Below are 27,079 nucleotides of genomic sequence, written 5' to 3' on the forward strand. Positions count from 1 at the left end.
TGAGGCCATCATGGGACACGGGGACACACCAGCTCTGCCCTGGGAAACTCTGCAGGGTGACACCACAGCTGTTCCCACAGCTCTCATCCTCACTTTGGAACATCACCCCACTCTCAGAGGCTCAGCCACAGGCTTTAGGGATAAGCTGGCGTATGACTTTCAGGAGGAGAAGGGATACAAAAATTCACTGCAAGCTTATGTTTTACTTGAGTATTTATACAGAGCATGTGTTCGAAGTTAAAAAGCCCTCCACTTCTATAATTCAAAACATTGTCGTAGCTTGGGACACTGTTAATGCTGCATTTATACAGATATCGACTGCCTGAAACAACGGCCACTTCAAGCGTTTCGCTCACAGTGAAAACATCTAAGGGGAAGGGTGGGAGTTATGTGCTGTGTGACTTCAAAGAGCAAAATAAGCAATTTTTTAAAAGAGAACTACTTAAATCATGGAAGTTTTTAAGAGGGCTGTCTAGGCCCTAGAACTGGATCTTGCTCTTTTTCCGCAGATGACATTCCAACAGTCTTGTTTATTGTCAAATGGCTCCATGGCGCTAATCTGCAATGGTATGTTACCAGAAACCAGAAAATGCCCAGAAGCACTTGATAAATGTGGTTCTTGAGAAGGACCTTCATGGCCTTCCGATGAATGAACTTACTCTGGTAAGTTCACTGAGATGACTTTTATGACCAAGTGTACTGGGATCCTGCTCCAATGTTAATTCATCCAATTTATCCACCAAGACAATAAGGCCACTACCATTCATACTTGCAGCAGATTTAGCTTTTGGGTGTTGCACAAAAAAAATACCTACTCAGTTTCAAAAATTTCAGCTTTAATTGCTAATTTCAGTTAGAATATCCCACAAAGATGCACTTTGTCACCCCTCATACCAAACAGAGCTTTGCTGTCACTTTTTAAATGGCCTTCAGGAACTCAGTCCTAAGGGACTGCCACTGAAGTCCTAACCTGGTCAGGCATGAGATAACATGCACATGAGGTTACAACCAAGAGCTAGCAACATAACACACTTGAGTCCAACCTCCACCCTCCTTCTTCCTCAGCAGGAAGTTTTGTTTCAGCACAATTGAAGATTTTCCCAACAAAACCCCACCAGGTCTTTTACAAGTGCGTGTCCATCAGCACCGAAACATCGGCACCACCTGGACTGACATGAGTGCACTTGGGAAATGCTGGAGTGCCCTGAAGGATGTCCTGGGCAGGCACAGCAAATCCCACTGCACAGTAAATTAAGAAAGTGTGCACATTTCTGCATGGGAAACACGAAAAATCTGTGACAAACCCATTGAATTCTGCTCGCAAACTTCACGGGACTTGGTGCTCACAAGCACTGAACAATCTGCAGTCTAACACCTTGAATACTGTATCCCTGCTTCATTATGCTTTCACTTTCACCCAATGAAATCAGCTGCGGATTGAAGGATACTAAGTCTAAACATGGGTTTTTTTCCCCTGAGAACAAGCTCTGAAGCTTTAAATTATTAATATTAATAATGAGAAAAATCTGTCATGTATAAACAATATAAACAAACAGTAACAACCACTTAAATTTGTTAATCTGAGAATTTCTTTTCTCTGATTCTCTTCCATAAACAAAATATTTTTTTCATCAGGCAGTATTCATTATACTCATCCTTGGTGTAGTTACAAGGCAAAAAATGTGGATTATTGATGAAATAGATCATAATGACTCTTTCCAAGCCATTATCATTTATCATTTCAATGTGTATTCAATGAGCTTTAATCTGCAAATTTGTCACGATTGGGAGCTATTATGATTTAACAGATTCATTGTGTTTGCTTTATTCTTTTTTTTTTTTTAATACAATGCACGGCGCGTGCTCTGCAGGCTACGCATGAAGTAATTTTACCTATCTGAATGGGCTTCTCAAAAACTTACTACAGATGAACAGCAGCTGCTTATTAAGGCCTTCAGCCTCTAAGAACACAACATTGCTGAAACACCATTTTGTTAAATTAATAAATGAGTCCTGCAAAATCTTCATAACCAGATTTCTGAAAAGTCTCAGCCTCACATTACTTCTAAGAACAGCACCTCAAACAGTCACATCTGAGATTTCAACCATATAAATTTTCTCTGATCTCCTAAATATGTACTTTTTCTACTGGCTGAGACAAGCAAACAAAATCAATGAATGCTCCTCGTTAGTATTAATCAGTCTGAGCTGTGTACCAAGGAGCCAACCAACCTCAGTTCTTGTGTCGTTTGTTTAATTCACAAGAGTCAATTAATAATAAGAAGAATAGTGGATAATACTTTGGCTACAGCAAAAGAGCATAGAAAGTTCTGTACTTTGGAGAGGGAAGGTGATATTGGATTTTTAGCTCTGTGTTTGCATAGCTGCACAAAGCACAAAACTGCAAGAAATGTCAGCAATTGGCAATACATGAGCTCTTACTGGGTTTTGGCTATGGCAGATTAATTCCATATCCAGTTTGTATATAATTCACTTAACACCTTTTCTTACTCAAGTTTTGCAATTTCCTGAATAAAATCCCTCTGAGAGTGAGCTGCACTCTGTGAGCAAACTCCTCTTGTAGCCACCAGGAGCATTGCTGTTTGCTTCGACAGAAGACACGATGGGTAAATGCAGAAACACTTATCAACCTAGAATTCAGATCACCCTGCAGCTGTGATCCCTCGTTCCTTCTGGACATCATCCACAAATGCTGTATGGTGGGAAGGCTCCTCAGCCAGGCATGAGGCCGGATGCCAACAAGGGATCAGAAGTATTCCCACCACAGCACCGTTTACCTCACGCCTTTCCTATTTGCAGCAGGCGGCTCTGAACCAGCTCAGGGTGCTGACAAGGGGGCAAGTGATACGCACATGATTGACAGCTGTGCCAAGATTAGTTGGAAACTGCAGCCTCCAAAACATCTGTAAGACACTGTGCCCTCCCTGTGTGAGCAGCCCACAGCCCTGCTGCCCTGCAGCACCACAGGGCTGGGAGCAAGAAGGCTCTGCCTGCCCGGGGAGGTGGGCTCTGACCGCCCCTCAGGCCATGCCTGCAGGCTGCCAAAAGGAGTGACAGTGCTGAAGGCATTCCTCATTATCCATCACAATACCATAATTCCACAAAAAGCTAATGGATAGCTGTAGTAGGACTGCGTGACACCCTTGCACTCTGCCCAAGTGAGGTGCATGTGGGCACTTTCGTTCCACCCTCAAGCATTGTTTGCCCCAAGTTAATGAATTATTCACAGATTTTCTGAGGACAGCTGACTTTTGCCTTAAACACAAGTATTTTCAAGTATTAGAAGATATGCATCTAAAAAAAAAAAAAAGGAATCATCTATTGGGCTTAACACAAAATAATCTCACATAAAAAGTATTTTTTAACAGCACATATCTACTTTATGGCTCTGGTCTCTTAACTTCATGCTTATGAGTTAAGGAAACAGCCCCTTGGTGGATTACTTTTCATAGTTTGCTCAGTAATGTGTTTACAAAGCCATTGTTGCAACAAAATGCTTATATATTTTGATATACAGTCTGCACTACAACAGTACATCTTCAGAGATTTCATGCTTATTTCAAAAACCTATTTAAATGGTTCTTTACCTTCCCTCTCAGCAAAACACAGCTTTATTGCCAGATACTCCAGGGCTCCATAGTCCAGTCTGACAGTAATTAAGGCAGAATTAGTGGTGTTTTGCAGGAAATGGTAACAGTGGCAAGTGTTCATCAGGATGGGCTGAATTCATCTCTGACAGCAACTCCTCTGAAATAACTAACTTACTCTAGGAATTAATTCAACACTTGAAATTTCAAATAATGGCCTCTATTTTTAACTGTCTGACATTACTGAAGCACATAACTCAGAGCCTGAGAAATGTTAAATGGATTTTATTTTCCTTTGTAAGAAAACTGCTCATCTACTCACTCGCTTTCTACTGCCTATCACCAGTCTGCTCCAGAAACCTGTGTTTTGTTTAAGATGACACAACACATCATTTCAACGCAACCTGCCCTTGATAATGGACACTCTTAGTGATAAACATTATCTCTAAGCCATGCCATGAACAATACAGAACACATCATGCAAAATTTTGTGTTTGTGAACATCTGTAATGTCTCCTCTGATCCTGTAATTCCACACTACACCAGTACACAACAAATCCAATACTTGGGTAGTACAGTCTAAAGAAAACTAAAGGTGGTTTTCTTTTTTCTGTGCACGCCTTCTACTTGAACTCAGACTCCAAACATGGTCTTGGGATTTTGCAATAAGTTTAGACACTAAGCTCTGGTAAAACTCTCTCTTCCAAAAATTTAATGCCATCTACCTACAGCTGTTAAACTTACACCTAGCTACACGCAGTACTTACAATCCAATCTGATTCTGCAGCAGTTATCTAACTGTACAGATCATCTAATCCAATTCAACACTACCTATTTGTCCAATAAGAAACATCCCTTTTCTGAGATGTAAAATCTACATTTTTGTGTTTGTTGTTGTTATTGGTTTTGGGTTTTTTTGGGGTAGAAGAGAGCAATCCCTACAGGGACTCTAGAAAGACGGGCTTGTGGCTGCTAGGAGGCAGCACTCCCCTGTGTGCTAAGGGCTGGTTCTGCACCTTGATGTCTTGGGAAGGTGAGCACGGCCCTCAGAGCATCATCAAGGATGAGCATGGGGAAAACCACAGGTTTACACGAGACCGTGTTGCAACCTGATCTTCAAGGTTATTTGATTTTGGGATGAGGGAGATTCCTGGATAAAATGGAAAGGAGCAGAAAATCCTTTAGGTGACCCTCAGAACCTTCTCCCTTCAGGTTACAACTGCATTCTGCTCTCCATGGGGAAAAAAACAACTTAACCTCCTTTAGCAGTGAAGGACTTGCACTATTATCTCCCTCTGACTGTTGCATTGATTAGATTGGAAAATGAGTAACTTTTATCACACTTGATCTGGAATAGCACTATCTAGCTTATGTTTATCCCTTTACATCTACAGAACAGATAATTGCATGGATCCCGGGAGTCAGACGAGACACTGTGATGTCTCTTTTGATCCCTGGTGTCAGGTTAAAGGAGAAAAAAACAAAGTTAACCTGTGATTTAACACTGGCCACTGTCTGGCTCCTGCTGCCAGTCTGGTCTGGGGGGATTCAGACCTTTGTGAGTTGTGTGTCTGGCTCCCTTCACACCTGTGCTGGAATAAGCAGCATGAGCTCTGAATTGCAACAGATTTCTTTAAAAAAAATAAAAATCAAGACAACTTTTTGGGAGTTTTTGCTTGTTTGTTTGTTTTTGGCTTTTTTGCTTTCATTTCGCTCTTCCTTATTTTTTTCAGTGCAGGGAAAGGGAGATTATTTCAATTAAGAGCCCGTCACTGACATTTGCAAGCAACCTTTCTTCAGTTCAGTGCAGCAGTTGCAGTTTTAAGTTTCTCTCTGCTTCTGTCAGGATCTAATTTTCAAGGCCCCGTTGCCATGGCAGCAAGTTGGAATTTTAATCCAGTACTAAAGGTCAAGATAGGTCACCAGTTTCAGTTCCTCTTCAATCTCCCCATAAAGAGTCACAAAAAGAAGCTGAGATAAAGGTCTGACCTAACAAAAAATTCCAGTCTAGCACACAGCCAGACTTGAAGCTCTATGATTTGTATAGGCTTTCGAATTTGTCTGGAACTATTGAAATTCATGCTAAATCAAATATGGGCAGCACTGATTTGCATTCCTCTCTCTGCAGAGAAGCACATATATGTCCTTAAAACACAGTTACGTGCCTGTAATTTAGCAGGGACCCCCCAAAAAGCAAATAGGTAAATAGATGTGAAAGCAACTCCCTCATTACTGCAGATATTTACTGCATCTGCAGACTCAGATGAGCCTGACAGCTGCACTTAGGTCTTTCTTGACAGTATGATGTAGATGAGCCAACATCTTTCTTTCAAAACCTGTAAAGATCTTTTTGTGAAGCATTTTGACTAAACAAGACTTTCCAGTAAGGGACAATTTCCTGAAAGCTAAACCACCTTCAGAATTTGTTTACTATTTTTATCTTGAAGGGTAAACAGCTCCTGTGGAAATTAGAAAACAATCAGTTATTTGCCAGTTTTCTAGGCCCCTCCTGTGTTTCCATCACATGGATATTAATTAAACAATTGGTTTGCACCTACTGGAGTAAGGCTACAGACATCACCCTCCTCCTCCAGGGCTACATAATTTTTTTGGAAAGCTGCAGTTACAGCAACAGGAAGGTCTCAAAATGCATTTTTCTGAGATGCATGGACACAACTGAGGGAAGCAGCTCTTCCTCCAGGAATTTAGAGCAGTAATTAGCCCAGCAGTGGGGAGTATTTTCCTTTTTCACCGTCTTGGAGGATGTACTTGTAAGGTACAGCTATTCTGAATCTGTGGCTCCAAGGGCTATCCAAGACAGAGGATAATGCAGTGACCGTGGCCTAGCCCCGTGGGGTGTTGTGAGAACTTCACTTCATAAAAAATAAGCCCTCTGACCAGAAAATTGATAGGCTTTGGAGCCCTGCTGAGCCCTCTGCCCAAAGGATAATGGTAGCAATATAAGTTCCTCTGGATAGAGAGTGTAAAGCTGAGAAAAATGTGGTGGATTATTGGGGTTGTCAGAGGGATTCAGAGGAAAGATGCCAAGGATTAAGTCGGGATATTAGGAAAAGTGGCTGTTAGTCTTACCTAGGGTATTTAGGACACAAATTGGGAGTTTCAAGCCCATTCTGGCATTATGAATGCCAAGCTTCCTGGCAAAATCCATTCTTCTCTCAAGCTTATCACCCATTTCCGATTACGGCTATTTTGCACCATGGTGCAGATGAATCTGGGTGACAATTTTCTCTGTCTCAGGCTACCAAAGTCTACAAAGCTAGTAAGCCATGACAGGAAGAAGGAAAGGGACTGGAGCAAAGAGCAGCAGGAAGAAAAAGCCAGAGAGAGAAATGGGTTGGCTCTGGACCTGAAATTTACGGACAGGTCAGAGTTAAGACAAAGGGAGCAGGGTGAGGTCCAAGTTATGGTGGCCAGAAAGCCAAGTAAGAAGTTCACTCATATGTATTTTATCAGCAAGTCTGCAAGTCACAAAAAAAAAAGGGTATGGCTTCCTCTGCTCTATCCTGATTAAGTTTTCAGTTTTACTGAGTAGATTTGTTTTTCAAAGTGAATGTTTGAAGTCACACTGAAGTTCGGAAGTGATTCCATCCCACAGAAATGTAAATTGGGAGGTCGGTTTGAGACTGGCCTCAAGCCATAAAGGCACAACATATGCTGCTGCCTGTGAAAAAGCTCTTTAAATACAGGGAAACCTGTGGCAGACTTGCAGTCTAACCAGTTTCCAAAATGGGAACTGATATGTAGCGGACAGGGAAATACATCAGGGATCCAAACATGTTACTGTGTGTCATTTACCTCTCTCTATTAATACTGACACTTCAATGGTTGCAGTTCAGTGATTGCATGCACTTGGCAGTGATGCAGTAGTGCATCCTCCTGGAGAACAAAGTGTTTCAGCTGCTACTCATTAGTGAGGGCAAATAAATGTTGAATTTTTAATGGAGGGGTTATTCAGTATCAGAGGAATCTCAAATGGTTCAGTGCTCACTTGAGCTGCAATCAGCAATGCTGGCAAGAATGCAGTTGTTTGGCTTGTTTTAGTCTAAAAGACAGTTAAGTCTCTGATAGGCGAGAAACATTATTCAACGCTGATCAGCAAAATATCATAGAATTAATTTAGTTCTGTTCCACAATCTTTTAAACTGATTTATAAACATGTCAGGAGAAAGAGATCATGGAAAAGAATGTATTAGGAAGTAACTTTATTTTGACAGGGAGGTTAAACTGTATGTGAGCAGCTGGATAATGAAAACAAATTAAAAGTCTAATTTAGAAATTATTTTGAATAATGGGCTTATCTTCAAATATACAGGGCTTCTAATGACGACACTGGAGTTTAATGTATTTCACATCAGCTGACATATTTTGCAAGTTTGCTTCTATAGGCAACTGTCTACTGGAAATACTCGTATATTTTATTCCAAATTACTTCACAGTTTGCTCGAAAGGCAAAGCCTGCAGCAGTAAGAAACCAAAAATACAGTCCTGACTATCACTGCTCCAAACCCAGGAACTTATGAGGCAAAAGTTCTAACTTACAAAACAAAACAGTAAATACGAAAGATGAATGACATCTTCTCAAAAGAGACCCTTCCATTTTCACTTGCTATTTGTCCCTTCAATACAGTGCACTGGAGCTCTCTAAAGATTAATGGAGTTCCAATTACATGCCACTGTTGTTTCACTTATCATAATTTGTACATGGCAGTGCGAGGCCCTTGTATTCATGACTTTCCCAGTTTACCCAGAGGGAATATCTTTGGAACTTCCTACTTCTAACAAACAGGCATTACTTAGTCTAACGATTAAAGCTTGCCACGCTCGCTAAGTGAACGTGAGCTCTGACAGAAAGCAGAGCATCAACACTGCGGGATCAATGGACACTCCCACGCTTTAATATGATTAATTAGTAATACTAAGATTTCAGATTCTCCAGTGTGTTATACCTGGGCTGCATTGTGACTGGAACACAGATATACACTCGGTACATAAATAGAAACATTCTTCCTATCCCACTTGGAGATGAATTTTACATTTTTGGAAATGATGTATGAACATTGAATGAATCCAGTTTGGTTTGTTGGGGTTTTTTTAACTGATTCTTTTCAAGGTTAAAAATTCATCAGTGCTTCTTGATTTGAATGTTCTGAATAGTTTTGAATAACAACATTACTTGTTGTTGCAATATCCAATATACGATCCTTGGTGTAAAATCCTCTTGATGTCTGATTACTCTTCATAAGGACCTCATGCTGATTCATTTCAAACCGTGAATTACCTTTAATTCATAGCTTGAACATGCTGCCAAATTTTGTTTTCTATGCTCCCAGGTGGCTGTCCCTGACACAGTGGAGAACTTCCAAAAAGCCATTAGATACTTATGAAAAGTAGCTAGATGTCAAGAAGCACATTTCCATTTTCAAACATGCTTCCATGAAGTATTATGATAATATTTGGGATTGCAAAAGTGCTGGTACTTATTTGAATTTTTTTAGAACCGTGAAGTGAAATCCTGGCCCAACAGTGCTGAACCCCTTTAGAAAAATGCTGAAATAGGACAAAAAGATTTTCAGCTGCTTGTTTTGGTTTTGAGCTGCCTTTATTTAGCTGTTCTCTAGTCCCCACACCGGTTGTGTATCATTAAGTATGATGGATAACAAAAACTCTATAAAGATAAAACGAGTCGGTTTTGTCTGATCCATAAAAATTTGCTGCTCTAAGTTTTTAATGGTTTCCGGTAGTTCACTGAGCCCATGAGAAGGGCCTTTTAATACTGTATTAATACAGTAAGTATAGGAAGTAATTTTATGACAGGGGAAGAATACCATTATGATTACATTCTTCTTTTTAGCTAGGCTTTTATGGAAACTACCCAAGACTACTCTGCAGTATGATTTCGAAACACAGGATGTGCTTGATTAAAAAGGTTCTGGGTGGTTTCCAACTGGACAGAGGCCAAATGCTAACAACCAAAACAGAACAAAAGAACTGGATGTTTGAGGATGACATACTTGCAACGGTAATTATATAACAGAAAACCCAAGTCATGAGCCGAGTTCGTACCCTCAAATTCATGGAAGTTGACAGAAAATCCTTTGCAGTGCAATTGGTTGCACCTTATCTGTTCCTGCTTAGTATGCCTCACAGTAAACTAATCAGAGCAGACTGGCTGAAAACTGACCGCACAAACACCCAGCAGAGATTTACAGTGACTGTGAAATTAAAAAAAAAGGGAAGGCAAGTGCTGCAGATTTACATAGCCTGATTTCAGCTACAAAAACTCACCAGGATATACACACATGGATGCACACCAGTGTTCAAAATTTCATTTGCAAGAGTTTTTGAGCAGAAATTGGGATCTGAGGTGAGTTATATGTACACATACCCACGTACAGCATGGGTGAAGAATTTAGACACAATCCCAACTACTCCACCTTCTATTTTACCTGCTGCAAAGCAATGGAGATTGTTTTTTTCCAGCATGTGGATATAACAAAGTACACTGAAATATTATAAAAAGGATGGAATTTGTATTTCAGACAAGAAGTCATGCACCTTGTAACATCCTACAAAAGCAGCATGTTGGTCAATTAATCTATCTAGCAGTATGTTGTTCCCATTCTTCCCCCTAGAAGTTGCACCTGAAAGGTTATCTTGCAAAGATCATACATCCCTTTGGTCTGGTCTTCCATGATGCCAGTGTTCTTACACCTGACTTCTGTACTGACACACAGGCAGCTTGGCTTCTGGAGCAGAATGAAGCATCATGAAGGTAAAGTATCTTCATTCTGCATTCGCTCAGCCAGTCATGGGATCACTCAGCAATATGGTGAATGCAAGCACATTCCTACCAGCTCCTATGGATTTCTAACAAAGCCAATGGAATCTACAGGACTGTCACTAGGACCGATGCAAATGGAAAAGGTAAGTTTCACTTGAATTGCCCGTGAACTTATAGAAGTTGGGGAACAATTAGAAACATATCCAGGTTAAAAGGACTCTGAAAAAGCATACAGATCAATGAAGTCAAATTCAGTCAGATCTGATCAAACTGAAATACAGATGACAGACCCCACTGACAAAATACATAAGGAATTGGTGGGGGATACAGTTTTGAAGTCAGTGACATCATGCTGTGTGCCTGACAGTGTAGCAATAGATGTAACTGGGGATAAGTTGGACTGTACTTTCACTCATATGCTCCAATATCCCTGAAACCTACCAATGCTGGAAAGATTAAATCCTTTTTAATACAACTGCACTCTGATAAATACTATATTATTAAAATACACAATGACTGCAGATTGTCTATCAGAGTTTGTTTGGATCACACCATCCAGCTCTCCTTGACACCATTATGTCTTTCTGCCCCACTCTCTGCTTTAATTTCATTATGTCCCCCAGTCCTGTAATTCCCTGTGAAAGTGGTGGTAACTGCACACGCAGATCTAAGAAACAAATTGGCCTCGTAATACCAAGTCTCACAGTGGACTGCCTTCTAACCTCTCAAAGCCCTATGGAAATTCTAAGAAGCTGCCTTAACAATTTTTCTGCAGTAAAAGAGAAAAAGTGATAGTAATGGGTTAGCTGATCTTCATTTGGAAGCTAAAAATAAAAGTAGCTTTATTGCAGCTCTGATCTCTCATGTGTAAAATCTATCACCTACCATAAGAAGGCAGTTCATTGCAGCAGAAATCTGATTGATAGTACTGGAACTTTAGATCAAGAAGCAGAACAGAGAGCAACTGGTTCATAAAATGTACTCAGTGTCTTCGGGTTTTATACCAGGTTTCCTATAGAGAGCTTTGGTCCCATTAAATGCACTATATACCACTGAGCTCTGAAGCACTGTTCTTTTGAAATTCAGCTTATAACTATAAACCATGATTGACAAGTATATTACTGTTGGTTACAAACTATTGAAATATTGTGTTTTATGGTATACTCACTAAAATATTTTTCACAGTGGAATCCAAACCCACTTGCTTCAGGAGAAAAATAATTTTAAGACGTAGTAATATTATTTTTTACTTTTTTTTTTGGCTATAGAATATGCTTGATGTTACATTTGGATCACTTAGATGTTCTGAAACATGAATGCACCCATTCTGTTCTGTTACCAAGAACAGTGGGTACTGTTGGCTAGATTCTTTACAAAAAACCAAGCCATTACTGGAAACCAAATAACAAAGGGCGAAATTTAATTTGTTACTAAAGTTAATAAATAAATACTATTCACAGAAATTAACCTACATATCATTAGCATTCCTATCCAATTCTCAATTAATCTGAAAAAAGCACTATTTAATTTTAAAATTGAGTAATTTGTTCAGCGACGATTTTGTAAAGCTTTACTCAACCAACTTCATTTGAATGAGAACTTCCATGACTTGAGTTTATGAGTAAAGAACTGGACCTTCAGAGTTTGGTTAGTAAATCAATGCATTTTTTACCCATATCTAGTCTAGTCCTGCATTTCTTACACAGTCACAGACAAATCACTGAACTCCAACAACTCCAATTCCTTTCCTGTACACAAACTTGCACTATGAATCAGTATATTTAAATTCACTTTAAAAACCTTTGTAGGTATCATGACACTGATTTTTCTTCCCCTACAGAGATTTACTTAAAATAGTGTCGTTAGCAGATAAAGGGCAACCATTAGAATAATTCCGAAGTAATTTTAAATTAACATATTGTATTTACCCAAATGTCAGTTAAGCTAGTTAAGTTCTGCATTCAGTAGTTTAAAACACTCGAACACTAAAAAAAACAGCAGCTCTGAACTGAAACCAGACCCACACATTTTCATAAGCATAACAAAACCCCCTACTTTTCAAAGTTGTAAAATACTTTGAGAACCTGGGACAAAAGTAAAAACCCAGTTCAGTCTTAACTCATTGCTGCATTACTGCAGCCTTACACCAGAGAAGAACCAAAGAGAAATGGTTTAACACAACGGAGAATCAGCTCTTCCACAATTTTTAACTGTCATATTTATGGATCATCTGTGGTTTTCAGCTGTTTCAAAGTGTATGAAACTCAAGAGTAGCTTTTCAACTCCAGCTAGCAGAATTATTCTGTATGATGTGTTTTACTCTCTCTCACTGTATGAATGTAAAAATTCCTGCATCATCTGTTCATTGGGTTGCATTTTCTATTGTAAGAGGCTTAGTATCTGATGAGAGAAGCATAAAAGTGATTTAATTTTGGCAAGCTGTAGAACTAAAATCAGCATTATTTCTGCTTAATAAACTCATCTTTCACACATACCTCTGTTAGCTAATGCTTAAAAAGAAGAAACAGTAATAAGCACTGAAAACATAAAACTGGTTTATGGCTAATTTTTAAGGACTACTGAGAACACCTGAACACCAGGACAAGATTATGAGCAGAGCTAGATTTTTAGTTACCTTTGGAGAAATAAGCTCATTCTTTATGATAAATTTAAAATGAGATTTAAAGCTGGAAATAATAATACTTACGACTTTTGTGGCACTGACTTAGTTGCAACTTTCCCTGCTGGATCACTCCACTCTGCAAACAAAGGAAACACATTTTCAAATGTCAAAAGATTACTGTAGAATTAAAATGCACCCAAAGCTGTCAGCCCATCTAATTATACTTGGTTTCACAACATGCCACAATGCATAACATGTAATAAAAAAATGGAACTGATCTGCTTTAGCACCACAGAAATTAATTTTTTAGCCTTTGTTTTAATGATGCTAAGCAGAAAAAGAAAATACCCAACCCTGACTGTTAGGACTAGGATGATAAAGACCTACTTTGTACATTGTATCCTGAGGTCAGATGTTGGGAGTCCTACAAAGAAGAACACACAAAATGTCAGCATTAGTTAAATAAGATGAAGAAGGTAAGATATATCTTGGCTTGCCAGATTAAGGGCAGTGGCGTTATGCAAACGGGGAAGGAGACGGTACAGGGAAGGGATTGTGGGATTGTTAAGGCAGCACCAGTGACATCAGTTTAAAAAAAAAAACAACATTAACTGTGTAGACAGAGCACCACTGAGGGACCCTCCACAGCTCAGGTAAGAGCTTGTCCTCAGCTGCTGTAAATCTCCACACCACACAGGTTTATACCCACAGCAGTCCAAGTCTTTTCCAGGCTTGGCCATGGATGTGCATATGAGCCATCCAGGATGTACAATTTAGAAAGCAGCATGAACGCAACTGTGCATTAAATTCAGTGCCATTGCCTTTCTGTTGTTTGATCTCACTGCCTGGAAATACAGTAATCTTTTACTGACAGTCGCTGTTTTTATTTGGACTGTGACACACAGGATTTGATAAAGACGCAGGAAGTAGATCTTCACTCAATGGAAATTGGTCCAAATCCAATGAAATCAATGGAAGCACAACAACTTTAAACCAGCAAAGAATCTGGCTTGCAACACTGAGCATGCTAATGCCAGGATTCTTGTTGGCTCACAATAACTAAGCTGCCTCCTTAATGTCACAGTCTTTTCTTGCTTAGCTTTTCTCCAGGCTTTATAGTCCACAGTGATTGTCATCAGCTTTCCTTCCAAGCAGAGTTTGATCATTTGAAATTAAGGTGTTATTTACAACCTCATCTTACAGCCAGGCACTGCTTTGCTGGAAGTGTTAGTTCTGTAGGATGTTAAAGTCATTAAAGCCCTCACTGCACTTCCTCTTAGGGCATTATTAGTTCCTAATATTATATTGTGCTGTCAGTCAGTCCCTTGTGAAGTAAATAATGCCCTAAGAGTAAACATGGCACTTTAAATTTGAATGTCAAAGGGATAAATTGCTCTGATAAGTTCCGCCTCTTTTATCACACTTTTTAATATATGTTTCTCATGAGGATACCTTTTCTAATAGCCAAATTGAGAACTTCTAATAGTGCCTGTCTCTGGTTTATATGGCTGCACAATCTAGCCACATCATGTCCTAGATGTATAAATTGGACAGCCATAATTGATTTAAAGAGATGTTCTGAAGAGACATTGTTGTATTTTTTAAAGTAAAACTAGCAAACGTGGAAACATTTATAAGCTTGCCTATTTCCTGAAATGTTAGCTAAAAAAAAAAAATAAAAAAAATTAATCTAATTTATATTTTGTACTGAAGTGATATGGTCCAGAATTTTAGGATCAACATTTAATGTGTCCAGAAATTAACTTTGATGTGGATCTTAAAAGTTCAAAGCCAACTTAATAGAAACAGAAAAGCAACTCAAAACTTTAGCTTCTCTGAACCTGCACTTATGCTGCTGCCAATGGAGACAGTGGCAGTCTGCAAGACTCAAACCAGTTTCTGTAGGGCCCATCAGAAACAGAGCACTAAATTAGGAGATGGTTTAAATTTAAAAAAACCCAGCTTCCAGTGGGCAAAGACCTGACTTCTCACTGTATTCACACAGTTCACCTAAAAGGGTTCAACTGACTTTCAACCAATTTGCAATGAGGAATATACTCTTGCAGAATTATGAACCCACAAGAAAGATGGAGATGGACTTTTTTACAAAAATCAGTAAGAGAAAAATCGCAATACAGCTTCTAAAACAGGACATGATTGCTTGAACCATAATGTCAAGCAGTACCAGTTTTATAAGATATTTTCCAAGGTCCTGCCTTCAGGAAGAAACTTTTATGTAGCTCCATGACAGAATGGCGTAGATTTCCCACCCTGGGGATGTTCTCCCCTTCCTCAAACATCATCAGCTCACAGTTACTCAGGTCCCACCAATACCTGCCCTGGGTATGAGCTCCATCTCTAGCAGTGTTATCAATCATAGCAGGCAATACTGAAGTTTGGGCTACGAGCATGTTCAAATCACACCACTTAACAATTCACTGCAGGTTGGGTGAACTACAGGTACTCTCCAGGCATGTGTTTCTGATGTGGCAAGTGCTGAGTTAACAAGGCCAGTGCTGAGGACTGCATTGTCCAACCCTGTGTGCCACTGGGGTGTGACACAGAGAGATGCCATCGCACTCTTCACATGCAGGGACCTTTTCAGCCACAGTAATCTGACCATGCAGCCTAAACCTCACCCTGCAATCAGTCAGTTAGTGGGAACAAATGACCACCTCAGCCTTTTCATTGCTCAAATAATAATGGAGGAAAAACAAACAAAGTACATCGCACTTAATTTAGAAAGACTCCTATAACAACAGAGATAAAGTTTACTTTGTTTCCATTGTATCTTCTGCAGCTTTAAACAAGCAGCTCTACTAGTAACAACAGTCTGATTGGGAATTTCCAACTAAAAATAGTATTAGAAATTTTTGAAAATGGGACCAGTTACAAAAATAAACTCTCCAGTGAAGAACACTCAACAGAACAGAATGCTAATCAGGTCACTGGCGATAGCCTACTGGTACCTTGCTTGGGATAGCAAACTTGGTCTGCTCAGCCTTGCCGGGAGTGTGAATAGCAGTAAGAGGAGGAGGCCAGGAATGGGTCATCTCCTAGGGAAGAAAGAAAAAGTTTTGAAAACAAATTCACGTACACAGAGAAGAACGAGAGCTGAAAAGGATCATGTGTGCTCCACTGAGCCTGGAGATGTAACTGTTCAAGGAAGTGACCCCACCATCACACATCCTTCTATCAATCACAGCTGAACACCTGAACTACCCAACAGGCAGCACCTCCTCAGAAAATCAAGGTTTTACCTGCAAAGCCCAAGCAGGAAGGGGACCCTCCTGCACAGCACTGGGTGCAACCCCACAGAGGGGTGTGTGGTGGCAAAATGCAGCCATGTGGGGGTGTGCATGTGCGTGGGGAAACAGCAAAACAGAGAAACTACAGAAGTGTTGGTTTAGGCAGAGCTTGTAAATGCCCTTCTAATGAGCGTGTTTTATGGTAGATACTGCTACTTTCTCTCTTATCTTTGTTTTTAATTTAATAAATATCCAGAGAGGTAGTAATACTTGTCTCTGGCATTCTGTTGTATCTTTGTCTTGGTTGTTTTTCTTTGCCTACGAGGCTCAGAAAAGAATTCTTTCTTGAGGCAAGTGAGGCAAAGAGCAAAAGAGGGTCTGATCTAGGAAATTTTATGTTCAATGGCCATAATCCTGACATCAGTAAACTTCCCAGCTGCTATTTCATACTGGTCAAACCCAGGGCCATTCCCAACAAAGCTTACGAACAGGCAAATTTCTTTAGGTAGCATGACAACCACTGCAAATGTTCCTCAAATAAAAATATAACATAATACAATTAATTAAAGGAAATATAACTGTTGTCAAAAGGGCAGTGTGGTGGGTGCTACACGCCCTGGGTGGCTACAGCTGACACTAATGTATAGTTTACTGAAGATAAAGCCAACAAGTTTCAGATCTTCAGTCATCCCTCCCAAAGTATGTGTCATACAAGAGGTTAGGAGAGAGAAGGGAAAACTGTGCACCATGATCCTCAGTCAGTGGGACAGACAGACATATAAACCTCCCCCAGCTCCTGAGAGGCACTAGTGTTTTTGGCCCATCAAATTTCTACCCTTAGCACAGCTGCTACTGCAGTGAGGGCTGGCTGAGCCATGCAAGGGACACGGCCCAGGATCAACTGCTATGTAGAGAAATCCTCAACCAGGGCCAGTTTTTATTGCACAAAGCCCAGACTGTGGCAATGAGGAGGAAAGAAGCAGCTGGTGAGCAGCTCATCCCTCCCGGTGCACGGGGCTGCAGCAGCCCAGGGCCACGACAAGCAGTGCACTGTTCTAGTGCATTGATTGTCTGACCTCCGCACAGGGGAAGGCAGAAAAAGATTTAAGCATCCGCTGAACTTTTCTGTGAGATAATATAATCCAAATCCTGCGTGCTCCTGCCAAATCCTACGCCATAGACGTTGCTTTGTGGCAAATCTCTTCATAGCAAAAAGATGAAACAGAGGCTGTGTGGCGTAATTAAAAGAGGGCCAGGCAGTCTGACTGAAGGCAGAAATGAAGCGTATTCTAGAACTGCAATTATAGGCTTGACCTCAGTCTCTTCCTGGCCGCAGATAAAAGGCTGTACAGAAAGCCTGGGATTCATGGGAAGGTGATGTCAGCAAACATTTCAGAATATTCACTGTCAAAATGCATCTAGTATCCACTGTGCCCCCACTTGGCAGGCTGAAGTGTAAGCAAACCTGGTCATCTCCCTGTTAGGGGACACCTGAACATAAAATAGTGGGAAAAGGAGTCTGTTATTTGAGGAAATTCAATTACAAGGTATGAAATCCTGACTCCACTGAGGTCAGAAGCAAAAGTCAACTTCAGAGAGGTTAGGACTATCCAATCTATGTGTTTGCAAAGTGACTTTGTGAGCACCAAGGTCTATTACAAAGGTACAAGCTATCTACATTAAAGCATTTCACTTCAATTATCACTGCAACAAGAATTATTGGACAGAAGATTCCAGATAGGAATCACACGTGCAAAACAGCACAAACATTTAAAGCTTGGTGTATAAACAAACACTATGTATGGAAGGAGTGAGGAAGTATATAGTTGGTTAAATAAACATACCTACAGCTACCTACAGAGCACTGTTGAGCAAAGAACCTTGAACGATGGCAGAGAAAGTTCTGAGTTTACTCTTCTGAAAAATGTCACTTCAAAACGTCTGGGCAACAACTGCTGAGCTACAGAATGACACCTGAAAATGGTACTGCACTGTTGTCAGGGAAGGGTCAAACCCCCACATCCTGCAGGGATGTGACTGTCAGCCCAACTCACTCCTTCTCTGCTCCTTAAGCACAGGCACATTACCCTGGAGAATCAGAAGGACGTTGTTTGTTTAATCATCCACATGACTTCACCATCCTTTGCTATGTCCCAATTTCTTTAGGAGGTCCCTCATCTTTAGGTACTTGTTAAGCTCTATTTTGTTTAGCTTTTGAAATCTGATACATCTACCTTCTAATATGTTAAGACTATAAAGAGCTACACAGACAGTGTGTGTGTTGTGCATTAAGATGTGCCTGTCAGTTACCTTGGTTTGTAAATACCTGGGAAAGTAGGCAGAGAATTACATTCTTTTTTTTTTTTTTTTCCAGGAAAAGTTAAAAAACTTTAATCAATCCAAATTTGGAAGTATTTAGAAATTCCTGGAAGTAAAAATAACATAACTGAGCATATGAAATGCTTTAAAGAGGAATTTAATGGAAACAAAGTAATCCCAGAAAATTGAGTTAGGATTTATTTTCACATGGTTTGGACTTAAAGTAATTCCAAAATCATGTTAACTGTTGGAGTGGGTAGATGACTGCTATGGAAGCATGCATTTTTTTATAGACCTGGAGATTAAATGAGAAAGTAAACCTGCACAGTTTGTTGGCTTAGAAGTCACTGTGGTCCTCTGATGTAGTAACATCAAGCATCCTCCTTTTCTGAAAATTATTTAAACATTGTTTTAATTGAGTCCATGTGTTTTGTTTATTAGAGCTAGGCACGCTCGTCTCTTCAGCTAAGTCTGCTTTTTTCAGCTGTAAAAGCCCTCAGGTGAGTAACTAAGAAGGACACATGCAGACATGATCTAATGAATCACCCAAAATACAAATACCCCAAGCAAACCTTCTAAGGGCTGCAGAGGTACAAAAGCCAAATCACGATTTAAATGGGAGGAGAGGCACTGGGGAAGGATTTAAACTTGCAAGTTTCTAGGGAAAAGGTCAGAGCTAAAGAATTGAGTATGGGGGATATGGGGCAGATGGTAAATAGCTTTACAAAACCAGTCCCTAAAATTAATAGCCGCCTTCAAGATTTATTTCCTGTCTCTGTATTTCATTTTTCCATCATTTCCTTCTTGTTCAAAAGAAAGTGTGCCGTGTTTTTAAGTACAGATAAAAGCCCTGAGCCAGGCTCTAAGAGGTCATTATGGAAAAAAAGAACCAGGACTGTGTACTCTGCATTCCTACAGAGGCAGCTTCCCTTCCTGCAGTGCACTCTAAACTGCTTAGCCTGATCTAATTTGAAGTCTCCCAAGATACAGGGCTCATGCTACCTCCCTTGGGAGAACTGAGGGGAGACATGAGAACAGTCTTCAATTACAGAAAGATCTGTTCCTAAAGGAGAGAATAATCTGTTCTCCAGTTTTGGCGTGGATATGAACTTCAAGTGCAGCCAGAAAAATTCCAGTTAGACGTAAGAAAGGGCTCTCTAATGGTGAGGATTCTGCAGCACTGAAATAGATTACTCAGAGAGCTACACAGACTCCATCTGTGGAGGAACACACTTAAAAACAGATCAGAACACATCAGTCAGGAATGGCTTAGGCAGAATTGATTCCTGCATTGGGATTGGGATGCATAGTAGGTGATGAAATTTCTAAGACCTTTCCCGGCCCTTTTTCTTGTTCTGTAGTTTTGACAGACCTCTGTTGGCCAAACCCTATCCTTACTGCCTCTCTTGTGGATAAATTCACAAAAAAAAGCAGCAGAAGAAAGCAACAATCCTGGTGTTTTCCTTCTGTGGCCACAAAGGCAGTCTCAGGACTGACACTTTGCCCACATCATTAGAGGGCAGCCAGTGGAGCAGGAGGAGGTGCAGCCCCCTACACACCACTAGCAATAAATGCAGTCTGAGGCCACTGCTGCTAAAGAGACTTTATCTGAAGTATTCCCTCTGTCAAATGCCCTTCTCAGTCCTTTTAACTTCTAGCTAAATCTGTTGCTTTAAACTTTCTCCAGTTTTTGGTGACACAGTATGTTAAAGTTGCATTCAGAAAAAATTAAAATGTGATGAATAGATTTTCTAAGGTTATTACAAACTTGATGCTACAGCTGGTGCTAAGCAACCTCCTGCCTTGATGGAATAAAGATAGCCAAGTGATTTACCATTTATTAAAGACTCTAATAATGATTTATTAATGTTTTATTAACTATTTATCAATGCAACCTTAGTAAAAAGCATGTCTTGTTTCACAGCATCTTTCTGGTTTCTGCATTTATACAAACCTGATCAAACTCTATCTGCTAGGAAGCCAGTAATGCATGAGGGGCAGCCACATTTTATGTGTGTGATGCATACTGAATTAAAAAACATCTCAGCCCGTTTCATCTTTAGAGGAAAGGATAAGGAAAGAATGAATATACTGACACATATTTATACATGGACAACCAAATGACACTAAACCCTAAAGGAACACAAAGGCGATAACCCTGTGGGTCATTTTCATTCACACTCCTTATGAAGGAAAAGTTGCAGGAGCATTTGGGAATATCCTGATCAGTAATCTGGCCTGATTTATACTGGGCCAAAGGCTTTCTTAAGAAGGGATTTTGATACATTGTCAGTATTGACAGGGACATGATAGATAAATTCATGAATATACATTTCACTATTATGTTTCAGCATTTAGGCAAATTTATCATCATCAAAGGGATACCACACCTTTTGGCCTGTAAGAGAAAAAAACCCAAAAAACAACCAAAAGACTTCAGTGATGGTCTCCAAAGAAAGCAATTTTTTCTGGTATGAATTTTAAGGCAGGAAACACTTTCCTCATGCAAATGCTATAGCAAATTTATTATGAGTGGCTAGTGCCCAGTACATATTTTTTAAGTAACAACGTGGTGGCATCTGCAATGATGTCTTGGTTGTACTAGAATTTATCTTGTTGCTGTACCAAAAACTGCTTGAAATCCATTTGGAAATACACTGCATAAATGCATGAGTTTATTATGGAAAAGGCAGAATTTATTCTACAAAAAGTAACCATTTCCCTGACCGTAACCTAAACCATAGCATTCACCTGTGGGTTTTATCAGTGACAACAAATAAGTTCTCTTTGCCAGCTGGGGATGGTAAATTATTATTCCTGTTCCATATTAACAAGAAGGGGACAGACAAAAATTATATTCAGTGAAAATGAATATAGAAATTGCTTTAGAAACCAACAGAGGTTGACTATAAACTTTACAACATATGTTTTCCTTTCCTACTTTGTTAACGGCTGGAAATCCACAAAGAAATATGGACATTTTCTTTTTCTGCTGAGTTTCTCAGTACTCTCTGACTCCTGTATACCTCAAACTTTCCAATATATTTTCCTCATACTGTAGCTTTTATAACTAATAACACTCACATTCTTTGCTTAGAGCATTTACAAGACAATAAAAAAATAGTAAATCACGACTGATGCGTTTACTTCGCTAACCAATCTTGTGTAAGTGAAGAAAAACAATGCTCCATATTATAGTGAGAAGGTATCTCAGCCCAAGAAGCTGTTTTAGGGGGAGAGTAATGAAGCTACACCACATGAACCCACCATTGGATTCCAATTTAACAAGTCGGATACAATCCTAAAGGAAACCATAGCCTGTATAATAGTGTGTCTACCCTGTCAAATGATTTAGCTTCCTGATGGGCCCTGGGCCCAAACAATCCACATCATGCACACAGTAGTTCACTCCTGAGGTTCCTCTGTGAAACAGGTTGGATATTTTTTCTTCAGGGTCCACCTCAGGAAGATTATAAATATATACGGTCAACAGCTGTCCTGAACGTGGCTCACACTGCCCAGGACGATCCTCCAATTTAATCCCAAGCAACTTCTGTGCCCTTGAGCCCCTTCTCACTTGTTCTTGGCATTTTAGGACACGCACCACAATCCCCACAGGGACCTACCACGGAAACATCACTGTGGTGAACTGCACAGAGCAAGAGATCTGCAGCAGCTGTATCCCTACTCTTGCCAGGCTAAGGTTACCAGGATGAGTAGAGTGCAGGAAGGACACGGGAGGTCACAGAACGTAATCAGCAAAAGAATTCACACTGTGTACAAAAGGAACAGGGCCCTACAGGAAGCACATGGAACAGCTCTCTTGACAAGTACGTTTTATATCACGAGACAGGCATGTACTCAACAATGCTGAGGTAACTCCCCATCCAAGACAGGCAGGGGGTGTCTTGTCTGCCTCAGGAATATGTGGGGTTTGCTAAGGACAGCCCATAATGGCTGAGTGCAAGGAGGGGATGACCAAAGCTCTGAAGTTTTGCCAGGCACATGTGAGATGCTGGGCCACGTGAGGCTTTCCTGTTTCCATACAACTGTTCTTCTGGACAGACCTGATGGGTCAGGAACATGGAACCATCAGAATGGGTCAGACCCGAGGTCCTGCCCACCTGGGACGCTATGGACAGCGTTTGGGGCTGTGTCCTTCACACAGCACTTCAAGAACACCAGAGTAATCATGAGGGTAAAATCTGGATCCTCCGTAATTACTAATTCTCAGCCTTTTCCTGTTTAATATCACACCCAGAATTGGATATTCCAGCTAACACCAGCTAACACCAGTTTTAGAGTCCTACAAGTCACTGATACACCCATAAATATTCAGGTACTTGCAGTCACGTGTACAGGATCCAGTCCCAGAAAGCCAGACATCCTTCAGCTGTCACTCCAGTAACTAAACTAATGGCTTTGTTGCCCAATACACAGAACCAGAGCCCTGCTGTGGACAGTATGGACAAAGCAATACCTCCTGTTCTTGCCAGTTCCTCATCCTGAGATGCACAGCCATATCCCATTGACTTTATTTATTGAAAATCATACTTGTTGGTAACCATCCCCAGGGATGGCACATTTAATTTTCATGAGGGCCCCAAGAGATAGGAAGTATGCATTGAACTGTTAAATGCAACATAACATCCTGGCACTGCAACAGTATAATATAAACAAAGGCACAATAAGTCATAAAAAGCTAATTCTTTCAAAATTTACTAATACCAACATATAATTTCATCTCTGCAATTTAAAAAACATTGGCAAAAACCCCATTCTCCAAGTAAATAAGCAACTGTGTTTTGAAACTATTCACTGCTGGCACTTGTTTAAGGGAATCTGGTAATTTGTTCCATCCATCCTGAGCTTCACAAGCAAAAAAGCATGTCTTGAACTGCCTGTTTTCTTCTCTGAAACTTAGGGTTCACACCAAGAGGAGAGCAGAACTGTAACTTACAGTTACAAAACAAGACTACCCTGAGGCACTCCACTGTGCACATTTATACAATACATTACATCACCTCCTTTACATTGTCATATGTAATCAATTCATGGTTTTCTTCACACAAAATACAACAGTGAATTATGCAGGACAAGATCTTATCAATGCAATTTATTATAAAACACATTTAATTTCTGGAGCCACTTATGCCGATGTAGTGAAAAAATAAATTCTCCAAATTCCATATCAGGTAAAATTAAATTGCTAAACTACAAAACTTCTTGTTCAGTAAGCTTAGCACAGAAACTGTTTTATATTTTAGACCCATGTAACCAACATATAACTTAAATCCTGACAATATGATGAAGTTGAGTCCAAAAATCATCAGGAATTTGAAAACATAAATTGTGCCAGAAGACACCACCTTTAGTCTTAAAACAGGAGCAGTATGGGGGGAAATAAGAAACCAGTTCAGGCAATTTATATGAGTTTAAAGCTAAATTCTTTTGTATAAGCCATGATTTGCTTTCGTTAAGATTGGACTCTGAGTTGTTACTCATCAAATACAAAGAAATGAAGCTGCTGTGCAACACATACTGAAATCCTTTACAAAAGCTGGTTTTTCGCCTTCAAACCAAGACTCTGCCAGACCTCTTATTCTGCTTACCACACAAGCAGTGCTGCAGCAGTGCTGGGTTTTCCTGAGTGGGTGTGTCAGGGTTGCATTTGTTTTTAATGTTGTTCTTACACGGTCTCATCAACACCTCAACTGTAATGTCGCTAAAACAGAGGTCTGAGGCTGAAGCAAAGACACAGTGAACACCTAGAAAAGCTCAAACCTGCCCTTCCAAAGCTGGCTTTTTTCACCATTTCCTTTTCCTCACCTATGTGATGCTCTTCACATATGAAGAATTCATTTTCCCCTAAGGAGCATTATTATCTTCCCAGTGCCTATATCAGGAACTATGAATGCTTTGGGGGCAAAAACTGTCTCTTTTTTTTGTCTTATGCAATGTCTCAGGCAGTGGTGGAACTTCTGAATATTGGCTGGAAATTGGCAACAGGTAATATTGGCTGGAAAATCCTGTGTGGACAACACAGCCAGTTTGATTGGCATTTGGCATGCCCTGGATGAACAAAGAAACTCCAAACTGAAGCCTAATCACTGGATCCTCTAATTTTGTCACCTTTTGTAAGGTTAAGCTTAGCATGTTCAACAAAGAATATAATATGGGTTCTGTAACAGAGCAGTAGAGTCCTGGCTGCCTCTCATGCTCAACCCTTTAATTCTCTTCTCTTACAGAAAGACCTAAGCAGCCACCTGAAACCCTCTCATGCAACCTGGCATTTATTATAGTAATTTTAGCCTTTAGAAAAGAACAAACATTTCAGTCTAGATTTCCTTTTCCTCACTTGTGCCTTGAAGCAGGTCTGTTCCTGCATCTGTGTGTCCTGTAAATCATGCCAACACTCCCCTTTGATCCACTCCTGCTAAGCCAACAGGTGTAGGAAAAATGGATGTATGATACAGAAGATGTTTTGATACAACATATACTTTTTTGGCATGTCAGCCTTACCTAAGTAAGCCAGCCCTAAAGAGTAAAGAAAAATGAAGCCAAAACATGCTGAGATTTTTTTTTGATCTCCCTTAAGGTATGGAGGCTTCAGAGTTTTTCTGGTAGACAGGTTACCACCGTTGCATGAGTTTGATTCCTCGTTTCCCAGCGTGTTCTTTCTTACAAAGCTAGTAAGTTTGAGGTTGGAAATATGAAATACTTGGGACTGCCACTAAGACATATGACAGCTGAGGGTGCTTGGTCCTACACAGGGCTGTCTGACTCCATACCAGATTGATATATCCTCCTCCTGTGTCTGCATTTTTTAAAAGCTTCTGACAGCAAACTACATTGAAATAAACTGAGTCCTAAAAACAGGGCTGAAAAAGGGCAAAGCCCATAACCTTCCTGTCTCCAAACACTACACTACTTTTTTTCCCACAGGAAAATCAATGAACAGGACACAAAAGCCACAGCACTGAAACGCAGTAAGTATGGTGCTCTGGCATTTAGAAATCATATATCTACATTACTAGACGATGACACGTATCATCTTTTTTGGCTTCTAGATGGCCAAAAAGGAATAGCACACTGTTCATTAGTAAAAGTTTATCAGGGGTCATATGAGTAATCTGGAACAAACTTGGAGCAAGCCCAAGAAAAGACCACCCAGTAGCCCCATGGCTGCTGTCAGCTCTAAGCAGTCAGTGATAGCTGCAGCTCCAGCTGGTGTCAAACACTGACAATTACCAGTTACCAAACAAAGCTGAACTGGAATAAACCTGCCAAAGAATATTTTTTTTTTATTTTTTATACAAAGTGTAATGTATTATTATGTTCCAGCAACTACCAAAAGGAGTTGTTGATCTCACTTTGCTGGAGACATACAAAGGCTGGATGCAGTAACACAGCATTCTTTTTGAAGGGTAACTTGTGTTCTAAGTGAAAGACTCTTATAAAATGACAATGCTGCTGCAAAGTAGACAGAATGATACATTTAGTCAAATTCCCAGTCTAAGCCTTTTCAAAGAGCACAGGCAGTTAGTGCAACATTCCTTAGGGTTCCTGTATCCTTTCAAACATGATAGCTCTCTTGTAGTTTACACTTATCATATTAAGAAAAATGGTAATGAGGAGATCATGACAACCTCTTTTAAAAGCAACAATGACTCAATTGCCAAGGAAGAAAGAAGTGATAACTATTTTCATGGAAAGAAGCCTCCAGTGAACGCCTCACTGTTGAAGCTGTGTTCTTTGTTTTCGTCTGAACTCAGGAATGGCAAGGGGCTGCTCTTCAAAAAAACTCTGAGCACCAGTTTTCATTTGATTGGTACAACAATACTTTTTCAGATAAACTGGCAGTTCAGACCTCTTGTTGAAAAGATTAGCTGACTCAAGAGGTTAGAAATGATAAAATACTGGAATAAGTGGAAGGGATTAATTGGCTTGATTTAAAAAAAAAAAAAAAAAATTAAAGCCCACTACTGGGAATGTTCTCCTGCAAACCAAACACAAAGGGTGTGGTGTTTGTTTTTTTTTCCTGAGGCTCAGAAGAGTACTTTTAAAGGTTACAGTACCTTGGTGTACACAAACAACGTATTCTTTAGGAGGATATACTTATGGTAAAGAAATTAATGGATTACAAAGCCCAAAGGGGTCTTTGACACTCAGTGCTTGTGCAGTAAATTCCATCAGAAGATCTCACAGCATTCCTGACAAGAGATAAGCACCTGTCATTTTCCTGCTTGGTTCCAGAGGTGAAATTTGGTCCATGCCTTAAATCACCCACTCAACCAGTAGCAAATGCAATGAACACTTCCCTGACCATTTTTTTCCCCCATTAGCAACACGTGCAAGTCTCCCATGCCCATCTGTGTCCATGCTGTTCCTGATTCACCCTGCAAAGTACTAACAAGTATTTCCACCTCCCCCAAACAATATTTACTCAGATGCTGCACAGAAATTTTGGAATAGAGAA

General features: G+C 40.0%; 1 protein-coding gene across 5 annotated transcripts in view; it reads right to left on the reverse strand.

Moving 5' to 3' along the window:
* Positions 1–27,079, reverse strand: part of AFF2 (ALF transcription elongation factor 2) — a 327,568-nt gene that overhangs the window by 114,052 nt on the left and 186,437 nt on the right. For 4 of the 5 annotated variants that reach the window (XM_050310260.1, XM_050310262.1, XM_050310263.1 and 1 more), the window contains exons 5-7: positions 16,003–16,089; positions 13,421–13,457; positions 13,118–13,169 (exon numbers count right to left, since the gene is read on the reverse strand). In XM_050310260.1, coding sequence (XP_050166217.1) covers positions 13,118–13,169; positions 13,421–13,457; positions 16,003–16,089 — 176 coding nt within the window. The remainder of the gene's footprint in view (positions 1–13,117; positions 13,170–13,420; positions 13,458–16,002; positions 16,090–27,079) is intronic. The other variant, XM_050310264.1, reaches the window with a different exon arrangement.

Source organism: Myiozetetes cayanensis, unplaced genomic scaffold (genome assembly GCF_022539395.1).
Source record: "Myiozetetes cayanensis isolate MyiCay16 unplaced genomic scaffold, myiCay2020 scf15, whole genome shotgun sequence".
Lineage (NCBI taxonomy): Eukaryota > Metazoa > Chordata > Aves > Passeriformes > Tyrannidae > Myiozetetes > Myiozetetes cayanensis.